The sequence below is a fragment of the Thunnus thynnus genome, chromosome 1, assembly GCF_963924715.1.
Source record: "Thunnus thynnus chromosome 1, fThuThy2.1, whole genome shotgun sequence".
Classification (NCBI taxonomy): domain Eukaryota; kingdom Metazoa; phylum Chordata; class Actinopteri; order Scombriformes; family Scombridae; genus Thunnus; species Thunnus thynnus.
In genome coordinates this window covers 24,716,550-24,737,409 of record NC_089517.1, presented here as the reverse complement: position 1 = coordinate 24,737,409, position 20,860 = coordinate 24,716,550, and the positions used below count along the sequence as shown (strand labels likewise).

The window sequence follows — 20,860 nt, the reverse complement described above, 5'->3', positions numbered from 1 at the left end:
TGAATGGGTGCTACTGTGTGAATGTGAAGCCTGGAAGAGAGCAAGCATGCTCATTTGACCTTCAAAAAAAGTAAAAAGTAAAAAAAAATAAAAAGTGTATTCATTTTAGAGGCTTGCAGAATGATTCAAACACACCCAGAGAATGTTTAAAGTTTATGTTAAAACACATAAAACCTCTTTGTAAAAGCTGAGGGGAAGCACAAGACAAATCCTGGTCAATGAGGTTTACTGCATTGCATAGTTTGTTTCTATAATTATCTGTTATTCAAAGAATAGTTATTGTTTTGTGTCAAAGTCTTTCAAACGAAGGGTCTATTTTTCATTATCTGTTAGTACATTTGTATGAATATAAATTAATTATATTGTACAGGTGTTTTTATGTATGTATATGATATGTTATGTTGTCCCTGAAGTGCACCGTTATACTGACTTTGTATATTTGAGTTTGTGTGTGCAAGATTACACATACTGTCTCACTGTCACTGTGCACACACTGTTCACCTGCTTCTTAGTGTGTGTGTGTGCACACATGTATAAGCAGGAGTTGTCAGGCAGATCTTTACCTTCAGTTCCTCCCCAGTGAGCCTCACTAACCTTGGGATAGAAGGGTACTGGAGGGAAGAATGGATGGATGGGAAAAAGAGGAGGAAAAGAGGGGAGTAGGGGAGCAGTGAGAGGGCGTCGGAGAGTGTGTGTTCAGGTGTGGGATACGGCAAGATGGATTACCCAACCCAACAGGCAATTCATCACTGTCAGAGAGAGAGAGAGAAAGAGAGAGAGAGAGTGGGGAGAGAGGAAAGAAGAGAGGTGCAGCTGAAAAGAGAAAAAGAGAGGGAGAGAGAGAGTGAGGGAGATACCAGAGAAACAGACCAAGTAATGTTAGGATGGAGGACTTGAGGAAAAGATAGAGAAAAAATAGAGGGAGGACAATAATAGGAGATAAATGGTTGTGTGAGAGAGGAATCCACTGAATCATACTTCTGTAATTACAGACATTCTTGCAACAGTTAAAGATGAGGTGGGAACCCATCTCTGGAAAGGATGGAGACAGAACAGAGGAAAGAAAGTTATAGGCAGTGTGGTTTCCATGTAGTCCATGAAGCATGTGTATTGTTCAGTAATTGCTGCATGGTGCCAGAGTGTGTTTAATTTCTGGGGTGCTGTTCAGTGTGTAGGAGGGGGTCACTCCTAACACTGTCTGAGATATGGATCCTTTTCACAATGTCTGGGGTTAACACATGGTGATGTAAAACCTTTAGAAAAATGTCTCACTGGCAATAATTAGAATCTGGCATTTTACTCTCAGGCTCAATCAAACATTATCTTTAGACATTTAGGTTTACAGGTCATAGGAAACATAATAAAATGGATGGCAACAAATGAGCTGTATTTTCAATTTGAACAGAGTATGGTGTTACAGGATTATCCCCCTGAACCACCTGGTATTCCTGCACATATCCCATGTGAAAACAGGCATTTACATAGACCACTTACCCACTTAAATTAGGTAGCATCGAAGCCATGTTTCTCATCTATATTCAGGCGCCAGACAACTAGCTAATTGGCAGCTAGCTAACACACTGAGGTAGATTATTTTAACACATAACTTGGGTAGTGGTTAGCAAATGCCTCATTTACAGTGCAGCTCTGATGCAGATGGTGGACTCATTTTAAAAACAGGAAGCAGAGTTTATATACAGTTCATTTACAGTCAGGCACCACCGTGCTCAGTTAGATCATTTAAAAACAGACAGCAGCAAGAAACTTTTGCATATAAAAGAGGTAGAAATTTAAGCAACTATTTCATGTACAGCTGGGCATTAATGTAGATAGCCAGCTAATAAAAAGCAAGCTCTCTTCCAGTCAGCTAGCTCATTTACATTGTAGCAGGGGGCTTGTCTATACAACATTAAAAGAGCTGGAGCAAGATTTGTAGCTCAGACTGTTAACATGAAGACAGAATTTGCCACACAGTACTGTATATATGTCCAGACACACACACACACACACACAGACAGCGAGGCAGACACACACACTTAGATATGCATGAAGCATAAATGAAAAATGCACTAATACACACAAACACTTAAGTTTGCATGAGAGCATGACAGAGAGAAAGAGAGGGAGACCTTGTGTAGTCAAACTGATCTGTCCGTAGCATCTGTTTTCAATATTTTGTACCCTCTTTGATTGGGTTTAACATCCCGCCACACACACACACACACACACACACACACACACACACACACACACACACACACACACACACACACACTGGTTTTGTATATTCGTGCATGTGTTCGCTGTAAGGAAAACAGAACTTTATGGAACCGAATGCCTTATAAGCACTTAACCCATGGCAACATTCAGACAGCCAATTAATTATGGTTGTCAATCCCAAACAGTGGCTCTGCAGACCGAAGCGCGTCATTAACATGGTCTGAGGAAGTGCTTCAAAGACTCTCTGAGGGCCTCTCTTGGAGACCTCCACACTGACCCTGCTTCATGAGAGTTTCTGGCCCACAACCACTCAAAGAAGTAACATTTTCAAAGGGTGCCAACATCTATGAAGACCAACACATCAAAGCGCATGAAGCCACTGTCTCTTCCTCTCTGAGTGAACCAACCCTTCTGTCCTGTCCCCCACGGCAGCTGAGAGTAAGGACTAACTTCGGCAAGTGGTGAAGACAGTCCTCTTAATTCGAGGACTGGTGGTGGTGATGGTATGCATGGGTTTATGCCTTTACCACACTACCACAAACACATACACACACACACACACACACACACACACACACACACACACACACACACACACACACACACACACACACACATATATATATAAACCAAACCATACCATGTACGCTAATTATTACTCATCAGTAGGGAGAAACAAACACAAAATACATCTTGCATGATCTGTTTTGATCTACTGATCAAATGTTTTTTTGTGTCAGTGTTTTCTGTTCGCACTTCATTTGATTATGCACTACAGTGTTTTATAGAAGGTCTTGCAATATAACATACTGCATAATTACTTGTCATCCCTATTTGAATAAAAATTGTAAATTGATGAGCACTGAGAGAAAGATCTTCACAGAGAGATCCATTTGAGTGTGTGTGTGTGTGTGTGTGTGCGTGTTTGTCACATCTGAAACCTGTATTATTACTGATAGTATGCAGCTTCACAGAACACACACAGCATTATATACAGTGCACAAACATGCTGTACAAACACTCACAAATACAATATAAATGTGTACACGCAAACATGTGCCTCCAGTGAGAGAGAATGCAGCAGGTAATTTTCATCCCCTATAGCTAGTTAGTTGCATATGCTAATTCATTTCTGCATTGCCATGGCAACACAAACATTCTAATGTGTTTTTCTTTGTTATTAATATAGCGTATCAACATCACAAGGGAGTTTGTGTGTGTAAATGTGTGCAGAAATAAGCGTGTGTCTGTTCATCTAAATGCGTACAAAAGCAACTTCATCCAGGGGTGAATGTGTGCAAATGTGTGTGCATGTGTGTGTGCTTAATATGTTACGGCTGTGTCCTAACCAATCTAACTCCTACACCAATTATTGGATCATGTGAAGGAATGACCAATTAAAAAGGTGATTAAAGGAGACATACTGCAGGGAGAGAGAGAGAGAGAAGAGAGGGGGATGGTGCAGGTAATAAATAAGAGAGAATGAGAAACAGAGAGAGAGAGGAAGAGGAAACCTACAGGGTTCCTTAAGTTATTTGTCAGTAAGGGGAAACAGAGAGAAACAAAGAGAAAATTCTGGGGAGGCAGTGGTTGGTTTCCCCAATATTTAGACTCTCACTAACACGCTATTAAACAGCTGTTTGATTTATAGACCAGCAGGTCGATTTGGGTCTGTTTGTATGATTGATTCTCTAAACATGCCACCTTTGTGAGCATGAAGCAAACTCTGTAGGATTTTTTCCTTTCTTCATTTCCTTCCCTCCTTCAAAATAATTTACCCTCAAACCATTCTTCTTCTCACAGTCATTCTTCTTCCTTGTGTCCATCCTCACCTCATCGCTCCTTCCGTCTCACCATGTTCAGTGAAAAGGCGTTGATCACAGTTTTATTGTTAGAGATGGATGAGATTGTAATTCTTAAAATTGGCTGAGACTTAACTGCTAATTGGTTCCTGTTTGGTAATGTTTTCAACTAAAGTAAAAAAGGGGTTACATTACCTCATGTTCTCTATTCTTTTATATTCATCAACTGTGGTTCAGTTTATTTGTCTCCCTCACATATGATACTTTTTCCAGATTTTCCTCACACAAAAAAATGTTCAAAGGCAAAACAGGCTGAGTGATTTAAACAAGAAATTTCAATGGTGCTTTTGCCCTACTGACAATAAGCCTGTGGCTACATGGTGGTTAATTAACAAAAGCTAGCATTAGTGTAAAGTCACCATGACAGACTCCAGTAAAGCAGTTTGTTGTATTTATGGAGAACACATCACTTGTGTTTAAAATTGACAAAACATCCTTTAAGGGAAACTTCTTAAACTGGAATATAGTACTATATTTCGTGGTAGTGGACATCACTTTTCTGGTAGTGAGATGAATGATGGACTGATGGCAGCTCTGCTGATCACAGTTATATAATTTTGTCAAAAGAAATCTGATGTGGACATAAACTGGCAGCTGTTGAGGCAATAGTGCCTTAATGATGTCTTCTTCACTTGTAAACAAGGTGCTGCTTCTATTTTGTCATCGGTTCTACACCAGATGTTAAAAGTTCATAGACTCAAAAACATTTTAGAGCAGGCTGTCAAATGAAAGCCTGGGTGTGTTGCTTTTATATTGGTGGAATTTTAACTAGTTGTCTCCAGATGTGTTTTCTTGTCCTGAGTTGACAGAATCTTGTCTGGCCCTGTGAGGCTACAGTTACATCCAATATTATGCACCGGTGTGTGTGTGTGTGTGTGTGTGTGTGTGTGTGTGTAAGGTGTACAACAAGCAAACAAACTTGAGAGTGAGAAACAAACACCAAAAGAGAGAGACTGAGAGTGTGAGATGGAGTGTGTTTTGGAGAGAGACTAGTGCTTGACCTCGGTCAGTTTTTAACATTTGTCCAATATGTGTGCGCATCATGTGTTTGTTGTATATGTGATGTCATTTACAACCTCTGTGTTATTGACCTTGCTCCTGCACAAACGCCAGATGCAATCATTTACACACATACACACACACACACACACACACACACACACACACACACACACACACACACACACACTCACACATCCTTCTCCATCATGTGTGATGTGTGATCATGTGTGATCATCGGCCACCAACACACTTGAAATTTATGGTATTTTCTTGACAGCCTCCTGCTTTCTCTTTTTGCTGGTTTCCATTTCTCACTCCTCACCATCCCTTTATCACTTTCTCACACTCCTGCCTTCTGTGTGTGTGTGTGTGTGTGTGTGTGTGTTGTTGAGCAGGTGCAAAAGACCGTCTGCATCTCTTCTGCATGAATTCACTGATCTTAGACCTGCTGAGAAATGCATGTGCATGTGTGTATATTATACAGTGCATACAGGAGCAGAGTAGAAGAGGGATGAACGAGGAGAGAGATCAAGGGAGGTAAATGAGTATGGGGGGAAGAGGAACGGTTTACCTTCATTGGTCACTCATCTGGAACTGATTACACACACACACACACATACACACATACACACACATACATGCATGCACTTGCCAATCAACCAGCGTCATTCTGGCTACAACCAGCTAAGACCTCTCCTCCTCTCCTTTTCATGGAGGAATTAGGCTTTTTCTGTTATGTTCTCTTCTCTCCTCTCTCCTTCTCTCTGATCTGCCATCGTCTCCTCTTTCCTATTTTTTAAGTGTCTGTGATGAACTGGTTCTATATATAGTAGAAGTGAAAAGAGGATCTGACAAAGGTTTGAAAAAGAGAGAGATGATCGTGGTGGTGAGTTGCAATCACGTAATTCAGTGTCAAAATGCTGCTGTCTTGTCTTATACCCAGTGGGTACCTAAAAGTGGACAGTGTGTATGCATGTCTATTGTTGTGTGTGTGTGTGTGGTGTGTGTGTGTGAATGGGATAAGTCTTGTTTTGTGTGACAGTACATTTATTTTAATGCTTTAACTCCAGTGCACACACTCGCAGGAAAAACAGTGAGGGACAAACAGGACAGAGCTGTCTTTTCTCATCAAATCTCAGTAATAGCATCCTTCCAGCCTACACACACACACACACACACACACACGTCATTGCTACACAGACTGATTGTCAGCACACTACACAGGAGTCGCGTAGGCCACTGTTCAGTTAGCTTGGACCCTGTCTCTGTCTCTCTACTTTCTCTCTTTCTGTCACTCACTTCATCCTTACACAGTACAGCTGAGGCTATGTTTGTCTGCCCTTGTAGGAGGAAAAGAATAACACATACACACACACACACACATACATGCATGCACACATGCAAGTGCACACACACACACACACACACAGACTGTGTTGCTGATTGAGTCACTCTCAGAATACTGATGAACTCAGAGGTGAAGAGATGGCTGGGAGAAACAGATAAAGGGGGTGAAGGAAGTAGGAAAAGGGGAGGAGAGCAAGAAATATAGCAGTTTACAATAGGACATTCTTATCTAACCACAATCTTATTAAAGTCTCTAATAACACCAATAATCATATTTTAAATCTGATTTTGTAAAATCCTTTAAAGTTTTACTTGGAAAATGAAATAGCTTCCAATCAGATTTCCAAATTTAACTCAAGTTTAACTCAAGATTGTTTTTCCCTGGTCTGAACTCTAGTTTGTCTGCCAGTATAGAGCCAATTAGGGTGTGTGTGTGTGCATGCGTGTGTGTGTGTATGTTTGGACCAGGGGAATGTAAACAAACTCAGTGATACTCCTGTTTTGAAAGATGAGCTCAAAATAACAAAAAGGAAGCATTAGTGGGAAGAGAAATACAGAAATAGGGTCAAAGAGGGGGCACTGGGAGAAAGAGAGTATGTGTGTGTGCAGGCTATTTGTACCTTGTACTAGAGTGTTAATGACGTTTAATGGATGTGTGTGTGTGTGTGTGTGTATGTGTGTGTATTCAAACAGTGTTCATGCCCAGTTTTAGCAAAAGCTCCTCTCTTTCCTAGACTCCCTCTCTCTCTGCCCCTCAAAACCGCAGCTCTCTTTTTACTCTTTTTTTTCTTCTTTTTGGCGAGGCAGCTTGGCTGCTTCCCAAATCTCAGCTAATTCGGAACAACAGGGCCCTCATCTCAAGGACCGTACACCGTGTCCACTTTAATGCTCCTTTAGCTGCCTGTCTGCTGTGCGTGTGTGCTTGAGTGTGTGTGACAGGGAGATAGAAGGGGGTCGAAAGAAGCCAAGAGAGATTAGGTGTTCCCTTTTCCGCACATTTTTGGCAAAGATCTGACCTTTACAATTCTTACCAAACAGGAGATGCAGGCTTAATATTTGACATTGATTGGGACATTGTTTCACAATTTATTATTTTAAACAGTAGTTAAAAAAATCTATATCAAATACATTTTATAATAACTGACTGAGCATGAAGGTGAGATGTACAAAGAGTAAATGAGGATTTAAGACTGAAACTGCTTTGAACTTGTGAATATACATGTAACATCAAAGCTAAACTTTTACACAACTTTTCACAGAATGTTGTGAAAAGAATAAATACATGACACCAGAAATGAATTTAATAGTAAAAACATCCATGAAAACTACTAGTAAACTACTTCTGCAACACAATCCACCTTTCCCATGTCCATCTGTATGTTCCAAACACTGACACTAAATACACTGGTTCCTTGCATGGGAGCACAGCACCTCTTATCTCCTACTCTTTTTTGTTTTATGGTACATTTTAGTGCATTCCCATGGGTAAGTGACCAAATGTAGTTGACATGACATTACATATGTCCAGTACAGTGGAATTTGATAGCAGAGCAATCAGTCTCAGAGATTAAGAGAAAGACTAACTGTGTTCTGTTGTCAATCAGCAGTCATGCAGGGAAGAATCCATGTAGAGGAGGAAGAGATACCAGTTTATGTGCTTTGACTGGCCACATGGGCACTTTTTCTGTCATTTCTATCGCTCTTGCGATCCTGTCCAGGTGCATAAAATTTATGGTCACAATTTGAAAACACACAATTTTTACACCTAGCCTGTCATAACCTTGTGGCTATAAGCAGAACTATTGAACATACACTGAAAAATGGAATAAATGCATTCATAAATAGCCGACTGCATTTGATATCTGGCTCTTCCTCGGCTCCTTTTCCTCCAGTCTGCCTCCACTCATGCGTGTCACTCTGCAAACATGTTTTGTGTGTGCGTGTGTGCGTGCGTGCGTGCGTGCGTGCGTGCGTGCGTGTGTGGAGGGCCACAGAGGGAGACACCAGTAGCTTATTTTATGTAGCCTGGAGTGTATGTTTGGTTCTCATGCCAGCCAGGCTTATGTTTGACTGCATGTGTGTATATCTCTGTTTAAAAACCATGTTCTATTCGTTATGCCTCTTAGTTTGCCCAAGTAACAAGGTAGTCTTTATCTATATGTACACACACACATACACACACACACACACACACACGTGCATATGTGTGTGTAGCTTGTGGTCTTGTGGTTTGTTGACATAGCCTAGCAGGCAGCTCTCAGGTTGAGAGGTTGCATTTTAATATTAGATGAAATGTCTCTTTGTGTGCACACACATTTGCACACGCACTTTCCACACACACACACACACACACACACACAGCCGGTATATTGATTGCAGAAAGGTAACAGGCTTGCTATTGATAGAGGTTTATTTTGTGATTTTTGCAGACAGTATGTTACATTCACTCTGTGTTTCTTACTAACAAGCTTACATTGCATTATTAGCATAAGGGCCACCAAAGAGGCCAACTACTCACACATCCAGATAATCTACAGTTAAGGATATTTTGGGAGGAAATTCAAATGTAATGTTTTTTTCATAGTTATACAACTCAGTGTAAGGTAGGTTTTAGTGCACAGCATATAAACAATCAGTTAATAATAGAATGCTAGGATATATTTACGGTGTGTCGTCAAGAGAGCTGCCTGTTGATACTATAAATGTTCTTGTATCTACCTGTCAGTCACTTGTTATTTATCTACTGGTCCCTTTGTTTTTTCTGTCCTCTCTGTCAATCATCTGTCTGTCTAAATCTGCTGAGATAACCTCTGCCGATCACATGCCTATTGATTGGAGATGCATACACACACACGTACTAATGCTGTATCTCCATAACTCATTTATTGATTAAGCTTCACCAAACAAAGAGTTCATCACTTTGATTAATACTGTACATGCACAGCCTCCTCCCTGGCATGATGATGTACTGAGATATTCAAATAAAGGTCTCAGCAGGTTGAACAACTGTCGATACTGGTGTGATTTCTGTTTCAACTAGTATGGCTCAACATGTGTCATAAGTGATATTATTGCAGCACTTCATAATATTGTACATTGATATTTAAACTGTTGTCTGTTTTATTTCTATCGTTAAATCAATCACGTGGAAATTGCCTTGCGTTATATAAAAAGCTGCAGCAAACGTAGAATCTTAGCTAGGATGACAGCTTACCCAGTTTTTTGAGAGGATGGTGAATGTGTTTTAGATGCAGCAGTGCTTCGTAATAGCAGTCATTCAAGAGAAAGTGGTTACAGAGAAAAGATTTCATGTCATCTGTAGGCAAGAATGAGAAAAGAATAACATAAAATAACAAAGAAGTTGCAGGTTTCATACTTGTGGAGACTGTACATGTCTTTAGCCTCTAACACGGGTTAAAATAGCATGAGGTGATTTCTACATTTAACCGTACACTCAATTTGATGTACAGATGCTGTATCACTTGCACAGAAAAAGGCGAGGGTCTACACTGATACCTGGCTTCAGTGTTAAGAGGTGGGCTGATGTAACGCTGGAAGGTAATTACAGTTATCAAGTGAGTTGGCACCACCTGCCACAGATATTTTGTTGAATTACAGAGCCTTTGAGCAGACGTACACTCGCCGATAATACACTGACACTACACCTACACTTAAACTGACAATCGTCACACTCACTCATTTCCAAGGGCCTTGTGTAAAGTCAGACTTTTAGAAGGAAAAACTATTCATTTAATAACTGTTTGCCAGATAACATGCTTACTGCTTTGTGCAAAAAATTTGAAAAAAATATTTTCACTGGGGTCAGTCGAGGTTTAGTCACAGATTTCTATCTGGGTGTGTGCGTGTTGGTTGCTTGTTAACTTTGATATTTAGACCAGAGAGACGTGGCAGGAGATTTAGAGGGGCTTTGCTCTGTGAGAGTGGCTCCAATTAGTCTGGAAAAGGGCAGCACATGTGTACACAGACACACACATACACGCACGTAACACATACCTGAACATGCACATACATTCATGCACACAGGCACAGATAACCGCACACATAAATTGGACAAATACCCAGATTTTCACAACTATAATCGCTCACATACACGCAGACACACAAATTCAACCAACCTATAAGGGGTAAAGACAATAAAAAACACAGTGGACCAACATGAGAATGGAAGGAAAAAGGGGAAAACAATACATTTAGTATTTTTTCTCTTTTTTTTTACGTTTTATCTGAAAAGTCATTAAAGACTGCATTTCTGTCAAGTGCTTTTGATCACCTTTTAAAACTGACATTTTTTATATGTGTGTTCCTGGGAACCAGAAAGCCTGGCAGTGTGTTACTAACCGCAAAGGTGAACTTGAATAGAGTCACAATCAAACGTTGCACAACTACATATGTGAATACTCATCACAGCTTCATATGGACTGTTAAGTTACAGTCCATCCCATTAGGAGCACACATCTGTGGCCGTAATGAAAGAGCAACAATAGAAGTTGGACTGTTCAGAAGCTGTGTAATTGGTTAAACGGTAAAAGTCAAGATATCCTTAACTTTTATTACAGAAAACTGAGAGAAACCGTGACATGTTCATGAACATGAGGATACTGAAGCTAAGAAGTGTTTTATTATTTTTCCACAAGTGTCCCTTTGTCTGTTCAAATTTAGTGAATTTTTTCCTGCAAATAGACCATTATAGCCTTCAGTGTCGTGCTTTACCAATTCAGCTACAGAAGAAATTGAGAAATTGGTTTTAAAATGAATAGATCAACTGTGAGCCACTGTAAAAATGCTCAAAATGTCAGTGGATGTGTTCTTGTTGAATACTGTTTCTGGAGCCATTATCTTAGATACCATCAATGTAGTAATTACAACTGCAATGTCATTAATTATGTGTCCTTTTCTATCATTTTAATGTTTAATACTTCCCTCTAAGACACGAATGAATGAAATATAGTTCATGTCACCTTTGCTGGCTGTTCCTTCTTCACCCAATAGTTTTTTTATTGCCTTTTTATGGGAAGTTAATTGAGTCATTTCTCATTGTGAGAATTTGATAGTCAAGAAATTAACCTCTTGTATGAAGAGTTATATGTTTTATCTTTTTATATTTTCAGTATTTACTGCACCAAGATGCTTTACAGATGATTCAAAGGTGCAAAGTCACATCATGCACTCAACACACACACAAAGTCAGGCTGCACTGTAGCAACATTCCTGCTGAGAAAATAAAAGAAGAGAGAGGGAAAAAAGAGAGTATAAGGTCAGCTGTTGTCATTTCTGTATAAGGACACTCTCCTTTCTGTCAGTGTCTGTTGCACTTTTACCTTATAGACACTAAGACCCTAAAGATCAGTGTGCGTGCATTTTTGTGTGTGTGCTACGTAGGTTTTGCTCTGTGTGTATGTGTGTGTGTGTATGTGTGTGTGTGTTTGTTTGTGTGTGTGTGTGTGTGTGTCTCTCTCTCTCTCTCTCTCTTTCTACACATCTTCTCCCAGGCTACATGGCTGTGTTTCTTGGGTTTTCTATAAATATTCATAGTCATGACTTGTACAACATGAACACGCCTATCATTTCATCTCATCTCCTCTCCTCTTCTGTCCTCTCTCTGCAGTTGTTTGTTCAAGTACGGTTCAAAATTTGAATGTGCATTCATTCATTCCTCCAGACACCAGTCTAATGCCTTCTGTTTCTCTCTCTCTCCCTCCAGGATCCCTCCTTCTCTCTCCTCCTCCATGATAAGCTTCAGGTGCCCAACAGTTCTCGGCGAGCATGGAATGAACGTGACAGTCGCTGTGATGTCTGTGCCACTCACCTCACTCAGCTTAAACAGGAAGCTGTGCGCATGGTGCTCACTCTCGACCAGTGGGATTTATCTCCCATCTCTTCCCCTCCTGCCCCGATTGGACGATATGGATCTCCGGGACCCCCAGGACCGATAGGAGCATCTGGATCACGGGAATGGCCTCCCCCTTTTCTCCCTTCTTCTTCCTCTTCAGCTACAGCTGCTGTTTCACACCCTTCCTCCCAGTTACCCTCCCCAAGCCCCAGCCAGACCCCGACACCCAGCCCAAGCCATGGACCATCCAACCCCAGCCATGGGAGTCCCTCAGTCGGGCAAACATCCAGCTGTGCTCCCACAAACCAACAACCTCAAGGCCAAGGGCACAGACTGGGGTCCAAGCCCAGCTCCCTGGGTCTTGGAGGTGGGATGGACAGAAGGAACGGGTCCCCGAGTTCAGGAAAAGCAGCAGGTGCCCAACAGCAGCCTGTAACTGGAGTAAACAGCCCTGGCAATAATAGTGGTACCAGCAGTAATAATGGGACTGGAGCAGTACTGAGTACAGCAGCTTTACAAGCACATCAGCACCTGAACCGAACTAATGGAGGAGTTACACTCTATCCGTACCAGGTAGGCCACCTTTAGATATGTGTGTGTGTGCGTGTTTGTACTACAGTCACACATGAATATCAAATGATACTCATTCCCACTAACCACTGTACCTGCATACATGACTGAATAGGACATGTATTATCAAATATGAAAACTGATTAAATTAATTCTGGTCTTACATGACTACATCAAACGTAACAGGCTACCAGCGTGAAAATGAATACATCTGTTGATATGAGTCTGACAGACATGAGAGGAAGTGCAACATTTTAATTTTTCAGCATACTTACTGTAGTGTGACCTTGTTAACTATCATCCAGTGACATAATCATAACTCCAGAGATAATGTGTTCATCATGAACATGCATCCTTTCCTCTCCTCTCCTCTCCTCCCTTCAGTTTGTGCAAAAGTCAGTCTAAGCTATATTCTCTCTGCCTCAGGCAAAGACAGACATGCACAAATAACTATTTGTGTGTTCCTAGTGAGATAAGGACGCGTTTTAGAACAAAGGCTTTTTGGTAGACATATCATTTTGGACAGCAACAAAAAAATAAAAAATGAAAGACATCAGAGGAACAGAAACTGTAAGAGAATAAAAAAAAACTGTCATCTACAGTCTTGAAACATTTTTGGAGGAATAGTAAAGTAAATCGACTCACACCCACAAAATATTGAGTTTGTATCAGATTTGGTGAATGAGACTGGGAAGCCTCAACTTAAAAGAACCAGACATAATGTACAGACTCGCAAGGACAAATCATCAGTGCTATAATCTGTAGTACATTATAAAATATTTATTTCTCACCAGCAGCACATCTAGCATCAGGTTGGTACGATTCAAACCGTAAAAGTGACTCAAATGGAAAGAAATTAAAGAAGAGGGTTTTAGGAGGAGACGGGAAGAGAGGGAGCAGGATGGAAGAAGGGAGAAAACGCCTCCGGTGACGAGTGGTCTAGAGGTGTATGGAAGGAGGCAGGAGAGCTGAGACTCCAGGGGAGATCTAGAGGTGTGTGTGCGTGCGTGTGTGTGTGCGTGTATGTGTGTGTGTGTGTACAAACGTGTTCTACAGATGTAATAATTCATACAGTGATAATTAGGACTCTGGAGACTCTATGTCACACACCCTCAGTACCCCTTCACGCTCTCACTCTCTCTCTCTTTCTCTCTCTCTCTCTCATACACACACAGACACACACACACACACACATTTTCTCTCTCTTCGCTCATTTCTTATGCCTCTTTCTCTCCTTCTCCTTTACTATTTCTCTTGACTTTCTCGCACTTTGTCTGCTTCATATTCATTCTCTCCTCACTCGTGCTGTTTCCCATCTCTCTTTATATTGTTATTCAGTCCATGACTTGAATCAGATACAGAGATATGGAGTCGTAGGTGGAAATTACTTTGTACAGTCTCTGGAATTGTTTCGTTATCTTGTCCTATGGTCAGAAATAAATTAGGCTTAAGAGCCTTTATGTATTCTGGCCTGTCTTCATGAAATTTACAGGGAAAGAGTGAGTGTTTAAATCTGAAAGAGCTTTTCTCTTTTTAGATAATGAAGGATAATTTTTGTGTTACTTTTGTCCTTCTTTTATATATATATTTTTTTACCAGTTTATAGATTGTTTTGTGTAAATGTGTATTTGTGCATTTGTATATTAATACATTATGTCTGGTGTATGTCAGAATCTGTGTGTATGTGTGTGTGCAAATGTGTTTTGTTGTGTGTATACAGTGTGTATGCTGTGCAGGCTTGCATGCCTGCAGGTTTGTAGGTGTGTGCAGGTGTGTAGGCATATGAAAGTTTTTCTTTGGTTGCTGCATTTCTGCATTCTGTATTTGAGTTACTATCTGTATTTGGAGGTGTAAGATGTTAGTGTTTCTGCCGTGAATCTGACAGTAATGGTGTTTCAGCAGGAAAGGAGAAACGGAGCACGACAATAAATCACCCTCGTTTAGACTCACCCCTCAGGGACAGAGAGAGGGAGACAACGGGGTAGGAGCTGCCCACAGAGATGATCGAAGAATGGGAATGGAAGGTAGAGGCAGGGAAATGAAGAAATATTAGAGTAAAAGATAGAGAGATGTTGACAATAGATGAAGAGAAGGTGAGAGAGATTGTTGAAGAGAGAGAAAAAAAGAGAATAAGAATAAGACAAAATTGATCATAGATGCTTCATCTGTCATTTCAACATCAATTTCTTAGGACCACATTAATTCTGAGACATCAGTGTATACGTGGACATTGACTAGAAACCTCTTAACTGCATTTCCTTTTTGCAAGAGAGTTGGATGATGTTGGAGATCTGCTGTATAGCTCAAAACATAAAAGATGGCTGTTGATGTTCAAGCATCACTGAAGCTCTCAGATTGTCTTACATTGCCAGATGATCGATCGCAAGCCAAAAGAGAAATCTCATCCAACATGTTCAAGCTCTTCAGCAAATGTAAAGAGAAAACAAACACATGTGGAGCAACAGCAGGGAACGTGAGGGGGTTAAAGCCAAAGCACTGCAGCAGGAATTTGTGAGCTTCATGGAAAATGTGTGCTTTAGTCTTCAGAAACACTACCAACAGCAAAACCAGTGTGGAGCCATTGGATTTATTTTAAAATAAAGTGTTGCAAGTAATTTCACAAGATATGAAGATGATTAAAATGTCACCTTTAAAGGAGGTATCATAATATGAGACAGAGGAGAGACAGAGAGCTGAAAGAGGGAGGACCGAGAGAGGAGCCATTGTGTCTGCCAGTGTAGCTGACATTAAAATCTTGCTGGATCAGCATTCTAGGAAGTGACAACCTCCACATTTTATATTTACAAGGACTCTCCTTTTTGGTCCCACAAGTAGTTTGGGACAAATGAAAAACACTGACTCAGTCAGAACAAGGGAGACTGATTATAATGGACCGGGTGTAAATCTTTTAGGTGGCTCACTGGGATCAGTGAGGTGCTGGAGGCCATGAACTTTTTAAAATGGTTTTGAAATCATTTTTATTTAAAATAGAGGACGGCGTGTTGATTCAGTGGTTAGCACTGTTACTTTACAGAAAGAAGATTTTTGGTTTGAACTTGGGGTGTTTCTGGATGGGATTTACATGTTCTTTTTGGTTTCCTCCCACAGTCCAAAGACATGCAGATCAGGTTAATTGGCAACGCTAAACTGGGTCCAGTAATTGAACGAACAAGATGCTGGTGAGCGTAAAACAAGGGTCCAGGCTTTACTACATATTGTGTCTGTACAGTCAGGCATCAGTGTGCTCAGTGATGTTATAGATTTGCTCAAAGAAACAACATAGAAACTCTTTTTTCACTCTAATGCACTGAACTGTTTTCCCTCTTTTCATTTTTCATTTTTCGTATTGATTTGATGCTCTCTCTCTCTTCTGTGTCTCTCTCTCTTTCTCTGGAATGAGAAAACAATTGAACATTGTCTCTTTGCCCTCCCTCTGTCCTTCAAGCAGCTAATTGAAAACAGGTTTACACAGTGTGGAGTGTGTATCTGTGCGTGTGTGTGTGTGTTTGTGTGTGTGTGTGTGTGTGTATGTGTACTGATTTCAACAGTGGTTAGATTAGCCGTCCTAATTTGCCGTGTATTTGTTTGTGGTGCCTGCTCGAGTGTTTCTGAGTGTGTTTGGTATTGTTTATCTCACAGAGAGAAACAGGATGTGAGATACAACACACACACACACACACACACACACACACACACACACACACACACACACGAACAAAAATGAAAGCTAGACCTTCACTGCCATACAGTGCCAGACTTTGCTGGACATCCTTTAGGTTTAATTACTGCAGAGCTTTTCCTTTTCCCTTTTTCGCTGTTGATAACGCCGCTTGCTAACTATAATTCAACGTCATTAATGTTTAAGAAGCCACTCATCGAGCATCAGAGACAGCAAACTACCACAGGTACATGTACAGTTTAACGTCTCTCATCTCATCAGCTAAAACAGAAGTTGATTAGAAAGTGAACTATGTGTTTTCCAAAAATTATTCCCATTAAGGCCAGTGTGAGCAAGGCATTTAAACCCTCTTTGACAGAACAGTGCAACCACTCAGGTTCCAACAGTAGAAGACAGCTTAGAGCTATTAGGTGTAAATGTGTGTTGTTGCATAACTGGATAAAAAGAGCATGATCAGAGCATGTTTTATTTTCTTTGCTATTCCCTGAAGTCATCAGTACTGCCACGAAAATGTACATAAAACTACATATTTCTGTCTTGAAACTGTGTCTTTTTCATATCTTTTGGCATATGCAGCCCTGAGGCTGTTTTCCAATCGAACTTCAATTTTCATTTTTTTTTTTTTTTTGAATTTTCAATTCAATATACTGTATATATGTTGATATTAATCTTATTTAATCCCACTCTCATCTGTTTCATCTTTGCTCTCATTCCCTATCCCTCACTTCAACTCATCCATTTTTTTCTCTCCTTGCCTCCTTCGTCTGAACATCTCTATTCATTTTGTGTCCTGTCTACTTTCTATCGCTGTTTTCTGTGCCCTCTATACTTACTTGCTTTCTTTCCTTTCCCACTCTGTCTCACATACTGTCTGTTTCTGTAACCCTACATCCAATATGAAATAAATAAACACTCCCTTATTTCTTCTCTGTGTGTCTCTCCCTCTACTCTACTACAGTAAGCAGTTAGATTGTTTTACAGATTGTGTCTATCCCCCCTGATAAAAACAGGAAAGACCACACACGTACATGAACATAAAAACACACCATTTCTATTTTTACCCTCCTCATATAAACCCTAAATTTCAGGCACAAATTCTACATTGGCTTGGAGTAGCCTGTGGTTGGAGACGGATGGAGAAATAAAACAAATGTAAGAGAGACAGATGAGGGAGGTGAATGCTGGGGAAATGGTGTTTGTGTTGTAATGAAGATGAATGAACCAGCTTTTACCTTTTTTTAAGAGCAGGGAAAGAATAGGTTGGAAAGTGACAGAATGAGTGTGTAAGTGGGTTTTTTTTACCTCATAATTTCAGAGGAAATGTGATATCACATTCATCAAAGTCCAGCATTTACAGGTACAGTACAATCTCAGAACCAAGTGTCCTATGAAAACTTGGTGCTGTTTATTCACTGATTTGCTGCATTATTTTCAACACATTTTGCTGTTGTATTATCCCTGTTTTTCCTTTCATTATCTACATATGTCCTTTTTTTCACCTGCTGTGGTGACCTAATATCCCCACAGGCATCAAGAAAGTTTCATTCAGTGTAATTTAATCAAATTTATAGTAAAATGTAGAGATAGCCACTCACCCCATTTGCCCTATATGTAAATCTGAATGGGACATGTCAGATAGAAACAGTACTACAATTTTCAATATTACTGCTACATAAAAGCAAACAAAAACATAATTTATTTCAGTGACTACATTACCCAGAAATGCTACATCAGCCATCCATGTAGATGCACTAGCCAGGTGACCATGCAGGAATTTGATTTAAATAGGAATTATCATGCTATCTTTCCATTGTCTGTGTGCAGCTGCAGAACTAATTTGACAGCTCTCATACAATAGCTGGTTTAATTAGAGGGAAGAGGCATAATTACCCATCAGCACACAGCGGTCTCAGAGAAAAACAGCAAACCGTCTGTAATCTCATGATAAAATGAATGAAGATATAGTTATTGCACTTTTTTGTGTGACTCTGGGAAATGCAGTGAAAATGTGGTCTTTACTGTATGTCAGTCCAGCGGTTTGAACTTCTGCACCCTCACTGACCCTCCACATATTGCTCAACCACCCTTTTTGGTTTTCAACCTGCATAATAACCCTCTGTGGGGACATTATTCTCACACTGTGCAGGTAATTTTCCTCTTCCCATTTATCAGGATAAAGGAGTAACTGGCACAAACGCACAAATATTCCATGTAGCTCACTAGACCTTTATTCCAAACGTTCACCACTGCTTTAATAATGCAGCAGTAGAAAGCTAAGTTGGAGCATCTGAAATGGATGTAAATGCACAGAATGGTATGGTATATAAACTATAGAGGCATCTCATTTACAGTAGGTAATTTATCAAGGCAGTGGGCTGCGTGCCTGGACCCCAGGAGCCCTCAGCAGTAAATATACGCATGGTGGGGCTGATTTACACACAGGTGCAGAGACTTTTAGACATGCGCACACAAGAACACACACTCACATATACACAACAGACATACATGCTTGCAGATTTACTCCCACACAAGCTATAGTTCCTTTATTGGAGCATATGGTTATGATTTAGGTGCTCTGCTGTCTGGCTGCTGGCAGCACATAAAGAACTATAATCAATAATCTATATCTATTTCACGAATGGGTCACCTGCGCATACACGAACACACACACGCACACACGCACACACACACACACCACAAAGCAGTTAAATGTGTCATGTAAATGCCTCTTTGTGTGTGTGTGAGAGAGAGAGACTTATGTCTGTTGTAGAAATGCTTCTGGCAGTACAGTATTTGTTGATGGACACAACACACAAATACAACCAGACTCCACCAGGGGACCTTTGTTGTATGTTGATCCCTTCGCTCTTTCCACATATGTGTAATAAAAGCAAAATGCCAAAAACATTATCTTAAAAAAAGATTGATAAAGGTAAAGTTGTTGTATATGTATAATATATCATATATTTGATGAAACAGTAACAACAAACAGCAAGTTTTCATTTCTTTACAGTGTCATAAGTTCACAGGTCTCTTCACTGCATACTATCTAATAAAGCACAAATGCCATGAAGGATGATCCAATAATAAAGTAGAAATGTAAAGAGCTGAAGGGCAGAGCAAAGGGACAAAGAGAATGAAATTGGATAAGGTTGATGCATTAAAAACAAGTGAAGAGAGGTAATGGAAAAGAAGGAAAAGGAAGGGTGAAAGTGAAGGAAGAGTCATTAGGTTAGAAGGGAGAAATCGAGGAAGGGAGGGTGTGCGTGTTTGTTGATTTCTGTCTATCTGCGGCCCAGACAGCGTTCTGCTGCTGGTTCACTACGATCACTAGAGAGCTTATCTGCTGTCTGTTTGCCAAGGACAACACACAAGAGAAAGGTAGAATGTTTTAAAGTATTTACCTTGGCTTGACTTTTTCATCCAACACAAACACACACACACACACACACACACACACACACACACACACGCACACACACACACACACACACACACACACACACACACACACACACACAAAGCTGCTGCAATGACATAGTATCTTGTAAATATTTTAAAATTTCCCTCAAGAAAGGCAAATAACTAAAATGAAACATTGGCATCTCATGGTGAAAAATATGCATACGTTTTTTTGTCATTTGATCATTTGATAATTGTTCTGTACCTTACAAAAACACCAGTTTGGGCTTGTAAATGTGTCCTATAATAGATATAAATATGAAATAATAAATTATAATAAGGAATGCTAAACATCCATCAGAGAACATAAATAAATGGACATAACATATCCTTTAACAGGATATGAAAGTAGATGTGTGGGACACAAGTTATGGTCTCTCATCTGACCACCTGGGAAAGACAAGGGGCAGAGACATAGTACGTATGTGTGTGTGTGTGTGTGTGTGTGTCTGTGTGTGTGTGTGTTTTCTCATAAAGGACATGGATACAGTTGACATGATCAAAGTAATCAGAAGGACAACTCTCTTCTTTCATTCATTCTTTCTGTTGATCTTTATGTCACTCTCCTTTCCTTTGATGGATTCTATATTTTAACAACAGCTAATTGTTGTTGAAGACACAGGCACACATCTTGTCATTCCCTTAGTCATTCCTGCACACATGCACTTGTTGGAACAACGAAACACACGCAGAAAACGTCACTTATTGTGATTTCAAACCTTTTGAATCTGATTGTCTGTAGTCCAGCTGTGACTGCAGCTATGACCTATTGACCTTTTCAATCTTAATAACAAAGTGATCTATTTTTAATCTATTCTCTCAACTCTTGTGTTTTTTAATGAACAATAGCTAAAAGTAACTCTTTCT

At 40.1% G+C, this 20,860-nt stretch overlaps 1 protein-coding gene across 1 annotated transcript in view; it reads left to right on the top strand.

The window, feature by feature from the left end:
* Positions 1 to 20,860, top strand: part of kif26ba (kinesin family member 26Ba) — an 88,287-nt gene that overhangs the window by 17,413 nt on the left and 50,014 nt on the right. Inside the window, exon 3 of the mRNA XM_067592460.1 lies at positions 12,154 to 12,855. Within this exon, the coding sequence (XP_067448561.1) occupies positions 12,154 to 12,855 (702 nt within the window). The remainder of the gene's footprint in view (positions 1 to 12,153; positions 12,856 to 20,860) is intronic.